Consider the following 16,189-nt stretch of genomic DNA (forward strand, 5'->3'; position numbering starts at 1 on the left):
TTTACAACAGTATGCTAAAATTTATTAGTTTATTTTTTTTAGTTTGATAAAATTTATGTTTTGCTTTTTTAAATTTAAGGTGATGGCACCAGTTCAAATACAAAATATTCAAGAAAAGGAAAAAAAAATTATGGAACTAAATAACAAAATCATCGAGTTAGAAGCTACTATTTTGGATCTTCAAGAAAATTTAAAAGAAAAGGACTCCGTTATTGATTCCAAAACGAAAGCGATTACTCTTATGTCTGCAGATCTTTCCAAAAAGGGTAAGACTACGTTGGACACTCTCGAAGATACGAAAGACGAAATGCGAACGATGCAAGAAAATTTTATCTTGATCGAAACATCTCTGAAAAATAAGAATGTCAGTCTATTGGAACAACTAGAGGAAAGAGATAACAGGATATCAGAATTGGAACATATAGTTAATAGGTAATATATTTTTTAATAATATATATTATGTATTTTTAAAAAAATTTGAAAGGATACGGGTAATACAAGTTAAGCGCAAAAGACGTCGCGCAAATAATATATCTATGAAGTGTGAAACTTCTTTATTCACTAAAACGCGTTTGTTTATTAGTAAATGTCATTATTGATATTATTACATGTAATTAATTATTGATATTATTACATATAATATTGCATTACATATAATATTACATATAATATTGATATTTGTTTCTTATATAAAATAATGTTTTAAGATTTCAAATTTTCTTAATTATTTATTTTTTATACTTTTTAGGTTTGAAGAGCAACTCAAAGAACAAAAAATAGCTGAATTAGCAAGTGCGGATTTTTCGCGTTCCACTATGGATACTTTAGCGGAAACAAAAGACGCGATGAAATCAATGCAGGAAAATTTTGTTCTTGTCGAATCATCATTGAAATTAAAGAATGACAATCTTCTTCAACAATTAGGGGAATACGAAATAAAATTGGCGGAAGCCAAAGAAAGGATATTTCAATTAGAATCTGGTGCTGGTATAGTGACAACTCCGACAGTTGAGGATTTACAATTCAGGATAGAGAAATTGGAGCAGAATAATCGGCAACTTCTGGATGAGAAATACGAATTACAGAAAAATATTGCTGGATTGCAGGATAAGATTGTTACTAGTAAATTAGTATATAGTAATGATGCAATTGTCGAGAAAGACAACAGAATAGCAGAACTTGAAAATTTGATAGAAGAACTTAAACAATCAAATAAATTGTTAGAAGAAGAATCGAAGACTGAGTTACAGAAGCAAGTAGCTGAATTGTCATTCAAAAATGAGGAATATTCTAATAAAATTACTGATTTTGAAAAACAAGTGCATGAACTTGAAGCGGAGAAGAATGATATCGCAATGAGATTGTCAACTGAACAAGCGGTACCTAAAGAAGATATGATAATAAAATTGACAAAGGAATTGGAAGATTTAAATAAAAGTATGATTAAATTAAAAGCTCAACATAGAAGCAAAGTGAAAAATTTACAGAAGCAGTTGGAAAATTTCAAAATGGTAAGAATTTATTAAATTATTATTTTTAGACTCTAATGTTAAAAATTATAATTAAAGAAAAATATATATAAATTTTTATTGTTTTATTTTCCATAAAATAGCTTTACTGACTATTGGAAATACAATTAATATTAGAGGGCATCAAATATTAATCAATTGGGACAATACATTTGCGAATTTCTGTATATGAAAATAGTAATATGTGTGTTCTATTAGATATCCGATACGAATGCAGAACTCGTTAGATTGGGCAATCAAGTGGCATTATTGGAGGAGGAGAAAGGTAACCTTCAGCTGAGTCTGGTAGACTTTGACGAGCTTAAAGGTAGGAACCAGGACAAACGTTTTATCACCGACGTTTCCGTTGTCCTAGTTATATTACCGGATTTATAATGCAATCTGTGTTCATATTTTTTATCGCGATAGCTTGTTTTCTTGCCCTGTTTTCTCTATGAATGAAAAGTATTCGTCCTAATTGTTATAATTATATGTATATATATTTTTTACAATAAAACAAAGAATCTATATAAGAAAGATAATATCTGTAATAATAATTGATATCAATTTTGCAAATGTAAAGTACAGTCAATAAAATATTAATTGCGCGAGTTTTGATTACTAAAACAAAAAGGAAAAACAACTTCTCAATATTTTCTGGTGATGGAATCTCTTTATTTGTGTGTCTTGTATGCTTCAATTATATCGAAACATTACGAAAAATACTAATCAATGATATTTAAAATATTTTTTTTTATTAAGCATAACATGGTACCTACTTTACTTGTCAAAGTTTGCTGCGCATTTATTCATAGAAGTATATTTATTCTTAGTACTTTTATATCCCACGTTTTCTCATTTTATATTTATAAATAGATGAATAATTGCATGAACGATATATGATTAATTACAATAACAATATTTTGAAATTTTTGCGGCATTCTTATTTACTAATGCTATTATTATATGCGATTATTAAAATGAATAATGTGCGATTGAAAGTATTAATATTATACTTTGATTACATAACTAATTTTTGATTAGTATATATGATTGGTATATGTGTGATGTTATTAGTAAATATATATGTAAAACAGAATGAATTGAATGAAATATATAATTCTTGGCTTTTTATAATGTTTATTGCTTCAAATAACTATAGAAAGAGAAGAATATTCTATTCTAAATATATTAAAAAATAATGTATACTCTCAGCAGATTTGTGTTTTTAATTAAAAATGTAAGGAGATATTATCTTATAATAAAATGTATGTAATCATTTAATATGGTCATATACGTATCTCAATCTCAAATATTGAATAAAATGGTAATATAACCATATTAAAAATTTAATATATGTTAAATATGGCTAATATTGATTAATTATTGATTAATATTGATTAATTTCATAATGTATTATTTAAAAATAGAATCTGCTGATAGTTTGTGGTATTTTGGGACAAAGAATATACAGAATGATAGTTAAGTACTTTAAAAGGTTTTAAGAGATGAAGGTACAATACATATTCAAGTTGAAGGAAAAATTTCATTTTTTCCGCAAATAAAAAGAAATAACTTAGATTTTAAATAAAATTTCGTCAAAAAAAAATGATCCGAGTAGTTTTTGAAATTTTTGAAAAAAATAAAATTTTTCTTTCAACTTTAATACTCTTAATCTTTAACCCCTGTATCTTAAAGCTAGACTATTTCGGACATAATTATATGAAGTTTTTCCGTTTTTTTTTTTTTGAGTGTTTGAATTTTTTAGTATTTGAGAAATCACTTTTTAAAATTTTTTAGAGTACTTAACTATTATTCTATAATTATCAATTGCATAAAAAGGAATTTTGTCAAAAAATTTTTTGTAACTCAAGCTTAGCATTTAATTACTGCTTGCTCAAAGCTTACTATGAATGAAATTGCACGTACGTTATCGGCAAATTATACGATCTGCACAGCCTCAGCAGGAGATTGGCAAGAACGTGTTGCTGACCTGGAAAGTAAGGTTTCATCTCAGACAAAAGAAATACAGATGCATATTGATGCAATCGCCATCTTAGAGAACCAAAAGTTAGATCTAACGCAAGGTAATTTGTCATATTGAATAATCTATGCAGAATAAGATGTATTTATGTCTCGATGGATTAAATTATTTTTTAAATATGAAATTATGTTATATATTCTAATAGAATTGTAAATTAAACAAGCTATTCTGCTTTTCTTTGATGGATTATTAATTACTGTGTGTGTAACAGTGTTAATAACTATACTTCCAATTTTACATATATTATATTATTGAATATTAAGTATCAGCATATTTATATTTTTATATGGAATGATTTCGTAAAACTTGAATATCTTCTTTCAGAACTTCACACGGTGAAGCAGGAAGTTTTAGCTTTAGAAGCAGAGAATGCGGAATCCGAGAATCTTAGAGTGACTGCAGAGATGAAGATCGTTGAGCTAGAAGAACAACTAGAAACAGCACACAAAGAACAGAGTGAGAATAAATTTGAAATCGAACATCATGAACTCCTAAAAAAGCTTGATGCTTTGACGCAGGAAAATTCAGAATTATACAACAAATTAAACAAAATGGAGGAAAAAGGTACTTCGGATACTGGTTCGACGGAATCTTTCGAAGCTATTCAAATGAATGATAGAAATGATCTATTGAAAAAAATTGAGGATTTGGAACAAAAGAATAATGAATTAACGCTTAAATTATCGAAGTTGGAAGAGAAGGATGATTCACATGCTGGTTCGACGGAATCTTTCGAAACCATAAATGATACGGACCGTAACGAGTTGATAAAGAAGATTGAACAATTGACGCAGGAGAACAGCGAATTGACCATAAAGTTAAGTAGAATTGAAGAGAAGGGATCGTCCGACACAGGTTCTACGGAATCTTTTGAGCGTATCCCGGAACATAATGATAGCCCAACAAAAATTGAACTACTTACTCAAGAGAACAACGAACTTGTTATCAAATTAACAAAACTGGAAGAACGACTGCGTCAAATAGAAAGCAATGCTGAATTGGATATCTCTAAGATTGATCATAATTTAGAAACATCTAGAGATGATAGTAATTTGCGATTGCAGATTAAGACACTTACCCAAGAAAATGATAATTTGTTGGGAGAGATTTCTCAACTTAAGCCACAGATAGAGGATCTCACAGAAGAAAATAACAGGCTACAAGATCGTACAGAAATGTTGACAGCGGAAAATACTGAATTAGTTATAAATCGTACGAAATTGGAAGAACGTCTCCAAATGGAGTCATCTCATACTTCTCAAATGTCAATTCAAGTGATAGAATCTGCTGATCAAATTAATGCCTTAATAGAGAGGCAACAAATTCTTGAAAAAGAGCTGACGCAATTGCGGAAAACTTCAATTGAACACTCGGTTAATGTAACATCATGCGAAACTGATGATGCAAAGTCCAAGCTCGCGACATTGGAGAAAGAAAATGCTCAGATGATAATGACGATCGCACAGCTCGAAGAGCATATCAACAATCAAACAGAACATCTAATTAAAATTACCAGAGAAAAAGAAGAGCTGGATTTAAAGCTGAAACATACGACCTGCGATGATTTCTCTAGAGAAAGATTGCAGCTTATTGATAAACTGGAGAAATTGAATCAGGAGAAGGAGAATGTTGCCCATGAGAGGCAGGAATTGCAAGAGCAAATTATTCTTTTACAGAAATCGTCCGACGAAATTTCAGAGATGCGAAAGGCAGAAGAAGTTGTTTATCAGGAATCGCAAACTGTAATTGTAGCGTCCTTAGAAAAAGAATTGGAAAATAGTAAAATATTAATTGTAGAATATAAAAATCAGATAGAGGAAATGAACATGAAATTGGAAAGCATGGAGGCAGAATTGCAAAAGAAAGCCGAACAATTACTGAAGTATGAAGTATCAAGTGCAAAATTGGAAAGTGTAGAACGTGAATTGAAGGATATGTTTGTTACAGCAGAAGAATGGAAATTCAAATATGATGACATGCAAGAAAAAATGCAAGCGCTGGAGCAAGGAAAAACATCGATAGAAGAAGCTTTTAAGATATTGGAGAATGGTAATAAAGAATTGCTAGAAGTGATAAAACAAAAAGATGTGGCGACTGGTGCTTTACAAAATCATCTTCAAAATATCATGAGCTCCCTCGAAACGAGATTAGGAGATGAAGTGGCGAATGTAATGGCGAAAGAACATGAAATTGCGGATTTGAAGGCTGAGATTGAAAAGAAAGATCAAGAGCTGCATACTAAATATGCACAATTACAAAATGGAATGATTACTATAGACAGTTTACAAGATGAGTTGAATAACCATTCAATCAAGCTTAAAGAAAACGAGGCTGCTTTATTATCATCATTAGGAGAGATTGCGAGACTTAATAATATAATAAAGGACAAAGAAAAGGAAGTTTATGCTCTACAAAATAATATTAGCAAAATTACTGAAGTGTTAGAGCAATCCAAGTCTATAACAGAATTTGAGGAAATATTGGAGAATTTGCGAAATAAAGAAACACATTATATTGAATTACAAAGTAAATATGAAGAAACATTAAAGGAAAATAGTGAGTTGTCGCAAAAAATTGAGGATATGTCAAAACGTAATGAAAACATCGAAAATGAATTAATTAAAAAAGAACAGGAAATTGATAATTTACTTGTGGCTAAGAAGAATTTGGACACACAAATAGAAGAAGTTAAGAACGATAAGACTGAAGCTGAAAAACGAATTTGGGAACTGCAAGCAATTTTGGACAATCAAACTACATACGCTGAGAAAGTGCAATCAGAGTTGACGATCGAGTACAAGCAAATGGAACGGCTGAAAGCTAAGCACATGGAGGATATAGCGATGGTTAATCGTAGATTAGAAGACGTTCTCGAGGAATTAGTTGAGAAAACACAGGAAAACGAAGTTATGAAATCCGAATTAGAACAGAAAGAGTTGCTTGGTAAAAATTTTACAGAAGAGATGAAAACCGTTTTAGAAAATAAGGTCGCAGATCTGGAACAAAAACTTTCAGAATCGGAGAATAAGCTACAGGCGCAGTCCGAAAAAATGAAGAAGATTGTTGCTACATTTAATAAAAAGAAGATAGCATGTCAGGAACTTGAAGCACGTGTTGCTGAATTGGAAGAGAAATGGACGACAGAGAAAGATGAGAAAGAAGTTAAAAACAAGCAAATACAAGAAGTAGAGATTTCCATGCGGGAAAAGGATAACAAGATCCATGATTTGGAGGAAAAATTACTGCAAGCGAAGAATGATACTGCGGAGATTCTTGCAAATTCAGAGAAATTTGAAAAAGAATCGACTAGTTTGAAAGAAAAAATTGCCATATTAATGGAACACGTTGCGGAGATGGATGAGGAAATTGAGAAACAACGCACAGAGATAGAACGCATTTCTCTCGAAGTGATGACGGAGAAAACGGCGAAGGAGGACATTATCAAAGAATATGAAATCTACAAGCAAACTGCGAGTAAAGAGGATGAACAGAAGCAGGTAGTTTTGGATGAGGTGAAAGAGCAAGCGCGAGAATTAAGTGTACGCATGCAAGTAATGGAAAACGAATATGTACAACAACTTGCTACAATAAAGAATCTGAAAGCAGAAAATGGCCTCTTGTTTTCGAAACAAACACAAATCGATGAGAAATTAGAAAATGCTGAGAAGAAATCAGAAGAACGTCGTGTATTAATCGAGCAGTTACAAAAAGAAATTGCGACTATGACACAGGTTCCGGAACAGAGTGAACTAAGAGAAGAAGATGCACGGATCGCGCAGCACTGCGATCATTCCGAGCAATGTCAGAATTTGGTTCAAGCATTAGAAGCGCGTTTACAAGAGCGTCAAGCAGAAATTGAAAATTTGAACAACGAGTTGGCCAATTCGTATGGCAATATCGTATTACTTCATGATGAGTCTCAGAGATATAACGATATGATGATGCAAACTGCTCAAGAGCGCTTCAACCAATCACTTATGGATCAAACAAATACATTGCAACAGGAAATCGATTCTTTGAAAATGGAAAAAGCCGTGAGCGAACGGAGAGTATCGGAATTGGAGGCTGAGTTAGAGAAGTACAAATATAAAAATGCGGAATGCAAAGTTGAAGTTTCCGAAGAAGTTGAAATTCCTATTACTGAAAATCAACAACAGAAGAATGATGATGTTCTACAATTGTTCGACTCCGCGAAAATTTTTAATATAGCCTCTGTTTCGGATATGGACACTTCAGATAAAAAGAAAATAGAACGACTGCAGAGTTTATTAAACGAGAAACAAAGTCAGTGTTCTGAGCATATAAAAGAAATAGGACTTTTATTTAATAATATAGAAGAAGAGAGATTACACATCCAAGAGTTACAAAATCAATTTGAAAATTTACAAAGCGAATTAAAAAAGAGAGAGGATCTTCTTTCTGAAAAGAACGCGCAGGTAGATTCATTAAATGCAGAATTGGATAATGTCATTCGTCAGTTAAATGATTTGAAAACATTACAGGAACAATATCATATTACTGAAACAGAGTCACAGAGATTACAGCAGCTTGTAATTGATAAAAGTACCCAAATAGATTTATTGATTAACGAATTAAATACTGTAAAACAACAAATGAATTCGCAATTGCAGCAACATGTAGATGTAGAAGCCAGTTTACGAACAGAAATTTCACTGAAGGACACAGAAATCACTGCAATAAAAACAAAATTGACTTCTGTGAAAGAGACTATTGAAACACTAACAGCAGAACGAGATCAACAAATCGAGTCATATAAACTTCAGATTAATAATTTGGAAACAGGAGCGAGGAGCGTTAGTGACAATGATTTAATACAAGAGTGGGAACAGCGTATTTTGTCAACCACCACAGAGAGAGACTTGCTACAACTGCAAGTAAGTGATTTAACGCGATCCTTGGAAGAATTGAAAGAATCACTTGCGAATCAGGGCAATCTACAGATTAAATTAGAGAATGTTTTGCAAGAGAGGGATCAGACTCAAGCACTTATTGCAAATCTCACGCAAGTTTTGGATGATTCAAAACAGAGCCTCCAGGAATCGAAGATATACGAAGATAGCTTGAAAGAACTTACTTCCAAAATGGAAAAATTGGAACAAGAACAAATTCCTACAGTTGTCGAAGAATCAATTAATCAAGAAGAACATGAACTATCGGCACAAGCGATTGAAAAGGAAATACAAGAGATTCAGTTGGATATAGGTATGGGTTGGGACAACGGTTCTGAGAATCTCAATATTGATGAGGAATCTTGGGGTTGGAATGAGAATATTCAATCAGCTATCAGCAGTCAACATCTCAGCACGATGACATTGAGCGCTGAAATGCAGTTGCGTACAAAAGTAGAAGATTTGGAAAATAGAATTAAAGATCTAGAAGTACAGAACATTAGGATTACCGAGGAAAGTAAATCGCTACAAGTAAAGAATGGTAAATTGGTAAAGAAATTGAAAGAATATAAAGTGCAAATAGAGGGCTTGCAGCAACAATTAAAGACGCAGAAACAGACTGACAGCTTTTTCGACTTGGATACGGCAATTGAAGAGGAGTTGAAGGCGCAAATTACCAGATTGGAAACAGCTCTTAATGAAATAAAGGAAGAAAAGAAAAATATCATTACTGAGAAAGAAGCTTTATTAAAACGGCTTGATGTAGTAGTATCAGCTAATGAGAGATACATGGAAATGAAAGAGAGACAGGACATGGAAGTTGAGGTATTACGCATTCAAAATAAGGAACTAGGTAATAAAATACAATCTTTAGAATGGCGATTACAAGAAAATACAATTAATATAGGAGACACTATTTCTTCTTCAATGCATGAAGGTCAGAATGATCTGTTATCTTATGAAATCGATAAACCTGTTGCATGTAGTCAGCCGCAGAAAAGATCAGATTCTAATGATAACTTGGAAGTGATATCAAAGAAATATAAAGAAGAAATAGACGATTTGAAGGATGAATTAGAAGCACTTGCAGCAGAAAATGAGCAACTGCAACACTTTTTAGAAGAACAAAAAGCGACAATGGCAAGTTTGGAACCAAAAGAAAACAGTAACATCGGTGAACTTATGAAAAAGTTAGACGTTTTGAACAATAAAAATATTGAGTTTCAAAGCGCTTTAAACAAAAGCAAGGAAGAATATGATATTCTCAGAAAGCAGTATGAACAAAGTCTAATAGACGCGAACGATCAAGTGACAGCAACGCGGCAAAACAACGATCTTCTGAAAATTGAATTTGCGGAGAAGGTAGATAGATTAGAAACGGAGATAGAAAACCTACAAAAAGCTTTAGAAGAGAAAAATGTTTTGGAAGGCAATGCTTTAATGAGTTCAGAAGAAAAACTTTCGGCCCTCAATGCGTCTTTAATGGAAGTCACGGAACTGCTTAACGCCAGAGTTCAGGAAGTTGCTGATCTGAAACAAGAGCTTCAAGTTCAGTATGTGGAAAGACAACAAGCTGAAGCGACATTACAATCGGAAATACAAAACTTGACTAAAGAATTGGACGAGAAGAAGCAAGATGTAGGAATCTGGAAGCAAGCATTTAGCGATAAGGATCACGAATTGATGCAACAAAGAAGTGTGGAAACAGTAAATACTATCGTTAGTGAGATTACTCAAGAATTGGTCCAGAAGCACGCGATTGAAACCGAAGAAAAAGATAAGGAATTACGTGATTTAACAGAGAAGTTGTCTGCATTGCAATCAACAGTCGATGAATATATCTTGAAGCTGCGAGATTATACGACTAAATTGGAGACGCAACAGCAACAAATTGCATATTTGAAGGAGGATCTAACGGAACGAAATTCGATAATAGGAACTATTCAAACTGATATGAATTTGATGAATGAAAAATTGCGAGAAAAACAACAAGAATTGATACAATACGAGGAAGAAAAAACGAAACTCGCAGCAGAAGTAGAAAGATGTTTAGCAGATATCCAACATTTACAGAATCGATTAAATGCCACGGAAGCAACTACAATTGATTTACAAGAATGCAATTCACGTATTCATAGTTTGGAACAAGAAATTCAGATTTTTAAATCGGAGAAAGAATCAATTTTATTGCGATATGACCAGGAGACGGAAGTGTATCAAACTCAAATAGAAAATAATAAAGAGCAAATTAATGCTTTGAAACGTGATTTGCGAGAGAAAACCGAGCAATTGCATTACATGAGCACACAATTATGTGCCAAGGAGAACGATTTGGAAGGAATTAAGGCCATGATGAGTGATAAGGATTCTTTATTAGAAGTTACGAATCAAGAATTGAATGATAAACGAGCTGAACTGGAGAAATTGCGCAACGAGCAGAATGCTCAAATGATCGAGAGTCTTCCGGTTCCTAGAATAAGTCACGACGATGATGCGGAATTGCAAAGCACTATAAATGAATTGAAAGCGCAAATGGAAGTTAAACAGCAAGAATTGGAACATTTGAAATATGTATTGAGCGAGAATACATATCCTACAATTATTCAGCAAATGCAAGATAGAATCAATTGTCTGTATAATGAGAAAGCTACACTAGAAGCTTCCTTGCGATCAATTACGGAAAGCTTGACAGAGAAGCAGCAGCAAGTGAATCTTTTGACACAACGTGTTAACGGGCAAAGTCAAGAGCACGTATCTAAGGAGGAAGCCAGTTTGTTCTCCAGAGATCGAAGATCTGTGCATGATCAGGAGGAAATTGTTAGGTTGCAGAACGAATTGCACGCGAAGCAACAAGAGATTAACGAATTGAAGTACGTCATAGCCGAGAAAGATTCGCAGTTGTGTCTCCAGGCTAGTATGGAACCGCAATCAGATGACTTCGAATTGCGTGAAACCGTACAGAGATTGATGGGAGAATTATATGGTAAAGAGCAAGAAATACAGATGTTAAAATCAACAGTTGTGGAATTACAAGAGCAGATTCTGCATTTTAAAGATTACGAGAGACTGTCTGAAGAGAACAGAAACGCCATCGAGAAGCTAACTTCTGAGAAAGAACAAATTCGTATTGACGCTGAAGAATTTCTGAAGAGGGAATTGCAAAAAAAAGAATCGGAGATTGATAATATAAAGCAAAGATTATCGGAGGAAAACCAGAAGTTATTCGCAGAACTTCGATTGAAGGATAGCGATATCGAGAATCTGAAAACACAATTTGAACAATTACGGACAATTGCGAGTAATCAGGACAATAAGTTACAACAAAAAGAGATCGAATTGATGCATACAATCGACGATCTGGCGGAAAAAGAAAGAAGATTGGCTGAATTGAGCATCACCAAAGACATCGAACTTCATAACTTAAAGGTACAAATTCATGAAAAGGAGATGCGTATAGACGAACTCTTGGCATTATCTGCGGAAGAAGAGAAACAGTTGAATGAGTTAAGACAAGCATTGGCAACTAATGAAACAGAAGTAAACAGACTCAAGAAATTGTTGATGCAAAAGGTTTTGGAACATGATTTGATACAGCATGCCTTGAAGATAGACGCTGTCGAACCTGCATCATCGAAAAGCTCAGAAACTGTTCAATCAGTTGATAATAAAGAGACCACTTCCAGTGAATTAGATCTTGCGCTGTATATGCTTCATCAAAGAGACGTCCGATGTGAAGAATTGACTCACGAATTGATGCAGTTGCTCGAGGAGCGCGATACGTTACAATTGCGATTATCTAATGCGATCCGAGTGAACGAAGACCTTAGGAGAGTAAGCAGTCTCGAAGCAAGCCCAATGAAAGATTCACCATTGTCTTCTCGTACGATAGTAGAACCTATCGTGGAACAACCTTCGCCTTCAAAGTCCGAGGGTCCAGTTGAGATCGCGAAAGAAGCTATTGATACTCCGATTGAGGACAAGGAAGCTCTTGCTCTGAAGTAAGTAAAACTTATTTTTATAACAATGAAATTGCAAATTTATTACTTCTAGTTAGTTAGATGAACTCTTACACAGCTTATAATTTGGATTTTTTATTTTTTGATTTGGTTTGGAAATGTTTATGTTTTATACATTTAACGCTAATCCCTGAATTTTATTTATCCAATAAAATTTATACAATAAAAAATAACATTTAACTCTATCGTAGATAGAAAATTCTAGAACCATGTTTAAATGTTAAATGTGCAGTACGAGTATTTTTTAAATGTAGTGTATTTAAAGAAAAACTTAAACAAAGCTTGCGTAAGTAGATAGAATTTTTTTATGACCGAAAATCGCAGCTTCTCGTTAAACCAATCAAGTTTTTCTTCATCCCTGTCGCTGATATGTATTGGCGCGAATGATGAATAATGCAAAACTCTAATTAAGATTATTATGATATCATAGCCTAATCAAAAGTTTTATTTTTTATTTTATTTTAATAAAAATTGATGTATTTCTTCATAGATTGTCCAATCCTAAGTTCGAATGTTGAAGAATCAAAAATATTCTCGTCCTTTAGCATAACATCCTAAATATTCTGCTCTTTGCGTATTGTAAATTGCTTGCAGCTTGATATAAGCTAGTTTTCCTTTAGATTGTCACAGCTACATTCAGTCAGTCATACAAAGGATGTACGATTGAAGGACGAACGAGAATTAAGGCATACACAACAAATGTCCTTATTAGCGCACAGAGACGTTTTAAACACGTTACCACCCGAAGCAGCCGCAAGATTCGTCAACGCTAATTACACGCTCTGTAGGTATCATTTGATTTTTTAGTAATAGAATAATCAGTAAACATATTAGTGAATATTTAAAATTGTGTACTAATGGTATGTATCGATATTTACAGCTCGAGATGTTCAAAGTCAATCGAGCGTTCTTTTGAATTGGTTGTGGGGCAAAAGGTAAATAATAAAAAAATATTTTCAATATTTTGTATTTTATAATCCAATATTGGTCGCGTTCAGCAGACTCAACTATTGCGGAGCAGATCCGTGAGCACTCGCTGCTATTGGATAATTTAAAAGAATAACAACAAGCGGTCACTGATTCGCTCCGCGTTCATTGAACGCGATCATTATGTCTCATTTAATTTCATAGAATATGAAATAATTTTTCAATTTTGTAAACGTGTAACATTATATTGTCTCATTTTACAGAATTTAAATTTTATGCTTATGTAGTTTTATTATTTTAGAACTATACATATAACTTATTAATCTATGTTTACTTTTATAGATTGTTGGGTTTTTCAATTTCATTGTTTTATTATTTTAAAATCTTTGTTTTTTGGATTCTTAAATGTTATATAATAAAGTAATGAAAATAGTAAAAATTATGTAGAGTCCAATCAAAATTTTTACCGAAACTGAAAATGAATACTTACGTGTCAGTTTCGACTGATCATATAGCTCTTCTTCATATTAATTTTAATATGTGTAATTATTGTTTCAATAATTAAATTATAGTATTTATGAACGAGTATAATACTTATATTCTTTAGCTAAAATTGACACCGAAATTTTGATTTTTTATTTCGGCCGAAATTTAATTATTTCGGCCGAAATTTAATTATTTCAATAATTTATGATATTTATATGAAGAAAAGTAAAATATATAATGTATGGGCGTGTCTATACATATGATCTTTATAAAATTCTTATGTTTTAATTTTGGTTTCGGTTTCAGTTGAAATTGACATATAGCCGAGTATTTTGGTTTAGTTTCGGCAAAAGTTTCGGTTGGATTCTATTATTATATTATATACATATTATTTTAGCACACCGAAGGTAGTGCACATGTGATGAATGAAGAGCGGGAATGAAGTGGCCATCGCTTTTGCCTTCTAAAGACATTCCTGCCAAGTGCCAACTGCCAAGACTTACTCCTGCAGTTAACTAATGTGTTGAAGCAGTTTGTCGTATTTTTCAGAAATCACATGCTGACACAGTTGTAAAGAATAATTTTGTGAAAATATTGTGAGTGATGTGATGAAAAATGTCAGAAAAAAATATTTTTGAAATTATACATACACATGTACAGAATGTAACTAGAGTATTTTCTCGGAAAAAAGTTACTCTCTCTTCTTCAAAAAAGAAGAGAAAATATAAAGAGCAGACTTATATGTACATATTATAACGTTGTACAGCAGATACGCATGGAGTGTAAAATGAAATCATGAAATGTTAGATGATATTTTGCCTTTTTTATTCAGTGACTAAATTATTTATACAATAAAGAATACGCAATGAAACATATACTACAGGATGTTGGAATGCAATTATTATGTTATTGAATATAAACATGTTTATTAAAAAATTGTCGTCTTATTTTGTTAGTTTATTAATTTAATAATTATGTATTTTGTAAATTATCCATGATTATCTTTCGGCTTGATATAATTATAATATCATATTTTATATTTGCACACGAAGGAAAGCCATGCAAAGTAAATCACAGATAACGCATAAGTAATTCGTGATAATTATAATTAAATGATTCAATCGTTCTTATTTCCATAAAATTTTATACAAAAGAAAAGAAGTTTCATTAAATAAATAAAATGTAGCTGGAGAATGTTTAATTGTATTACAAATTGCAATACAAAGTAAAATGTGAATTGTAAAGCATAAAATATTTGTGTTTTATAGTATTCCTCAAAATTATATATAATTAATCAAATATAGTTTATTAAATTGTTCATAATGAAAATATGGATAAACATCAAGTAAATATGTATTTGTAAAATGAAATCTGTGTATATAAATATTTATGTTATTTTTCTAAAATTTCAATTTACAATCTGAACAAAATAATAAAAGTGGCAATATTAATTAGAGTAATGAACATTCTGTTGAGAAATATCAAAACAAATATATAGCGAAAAAGAAAATATAATTTAGACATAAGAGAAAAATACTCTCTTATATCTGTCCTCTATATATATATATATATAAAATATAGATCTGTTATATATTCATTAAATATAAGATAAAGATTGTTTATTTTTTATTTTTTAAAGAATTATAGATATATATAATTTCAATACAATTTTTTTAAATTTTACATCACGTGTGTGTGTGTGTGTGTGTGTGTGTATGTGTGTGTTACAGAGTGTCTGGAAATAATCGTCAAATATTTTATGGGCAAGTAGAGCGGACTAAACTGAGTCGAAAAGTCCTCTACCATTTTCTAAATTTCCCCAATAGTTAATGAGATATTAATTCTTAAAAATAGCTGAATACTACTGCGAAGTATACGCCTACCGATCACTTGGCGCGCGGGCCGTGAGGAGCGGGGATAGCTTGGCAAGCGCGCCGTCCGAGTTATGGAGACTTGCGGCGGTGTGCGCGATGCGGGTCGCTTGCCAGCCAATCCCCAACTCCCAAGGCCCACGCCAAGTGATCGGTAGGCATATACACTTCGCAGTAGTAGGCCGGGCGAGCGTGCGTTCGGCTATCTTTATATTAATATTTCATTAACTATTGGGCAAATTTACAAAATGGTAGAAGACTTTTCGACTCAGTTTAGTCCGTTCTACCTGCTCATGAAATATTTGGCGATTATTTCCAGACCCTGTATGTAGAGGAAAGCTCCCTATTGTGAGATAGGTGCTTAATATGAGATAGCGGCGTTTCTGCTAAATTAATAAACGTTATCTATTGGTTCCACTATGAATTT

The 16,189-nt window shown here is 32.4% G+C and overlaps 1 protein-coding gene across 4 annotated transcripts in view; it reads left to right on the plus strand.

Moving 5' to 3' along the window:
- The window catches only part of LOC108688189 (centromere-associated protein E-like), a 17,939-nt gene extending 3,120 nt beyond the window's left edge, over positions 1–14,819 (plus strand). For 2 of the 4 annotated variants that reach the window (XM_018194337.1, XM_018194336.1), the window contains 8 exons: positions 80–432; positions 749–1,511; positions 1,728–1,836; positions 3,467–3,595; positions 3,877–12,460; positions 13,099–13,262; positions 13,359–13,413; positions 14,289–14,819. In XM_018194337.1, coding sequence (XP_018049826.1) covers positions 80–432; positions 749–1,511; positions 1,728–1,836; positions 3,467–3,595; positions 3,877–12,460; positions 13,099–13,262; positions 13,359–13,413; positions 14,289–14,313 — 10,182 coding nt within the window. In that variant the 3' untranslated portion in view covers positions 14,314–14,819. Of the gene's footprint in view, positions 1–79; positions 433–748; positions 1,512–1,727; positions 1,837–3,466; positions 3,596–3,876; positions 12,461–13,098; positions 13,263–13,358; positions 13,414–14,288 lie in introns of those variants that run through there. The other 2 variants (XM_018194338.1, XM_018194339.1) reach the window with 2 other exon arrangements.
- Positions 14,820–16,189: the final 1,370 nt, after the last annotated feature.

The sequence above is a fragment of the Atta colombica genome, unplaced genomic scaffold, assembly GCF_001594045.1.
Source record: "Atta colombica isolate Treedump-2 unplaced genomic scaffold, Acol1.0 scaffold226, whole genome shotgun sequence".
NCBI classification, from domain to species: domain Eukaryota; kingdom Metazoa; phylum Arthropoda; class Insecta; order Hymenoptera; family Formicidae; genus Atta; species Atta colombica.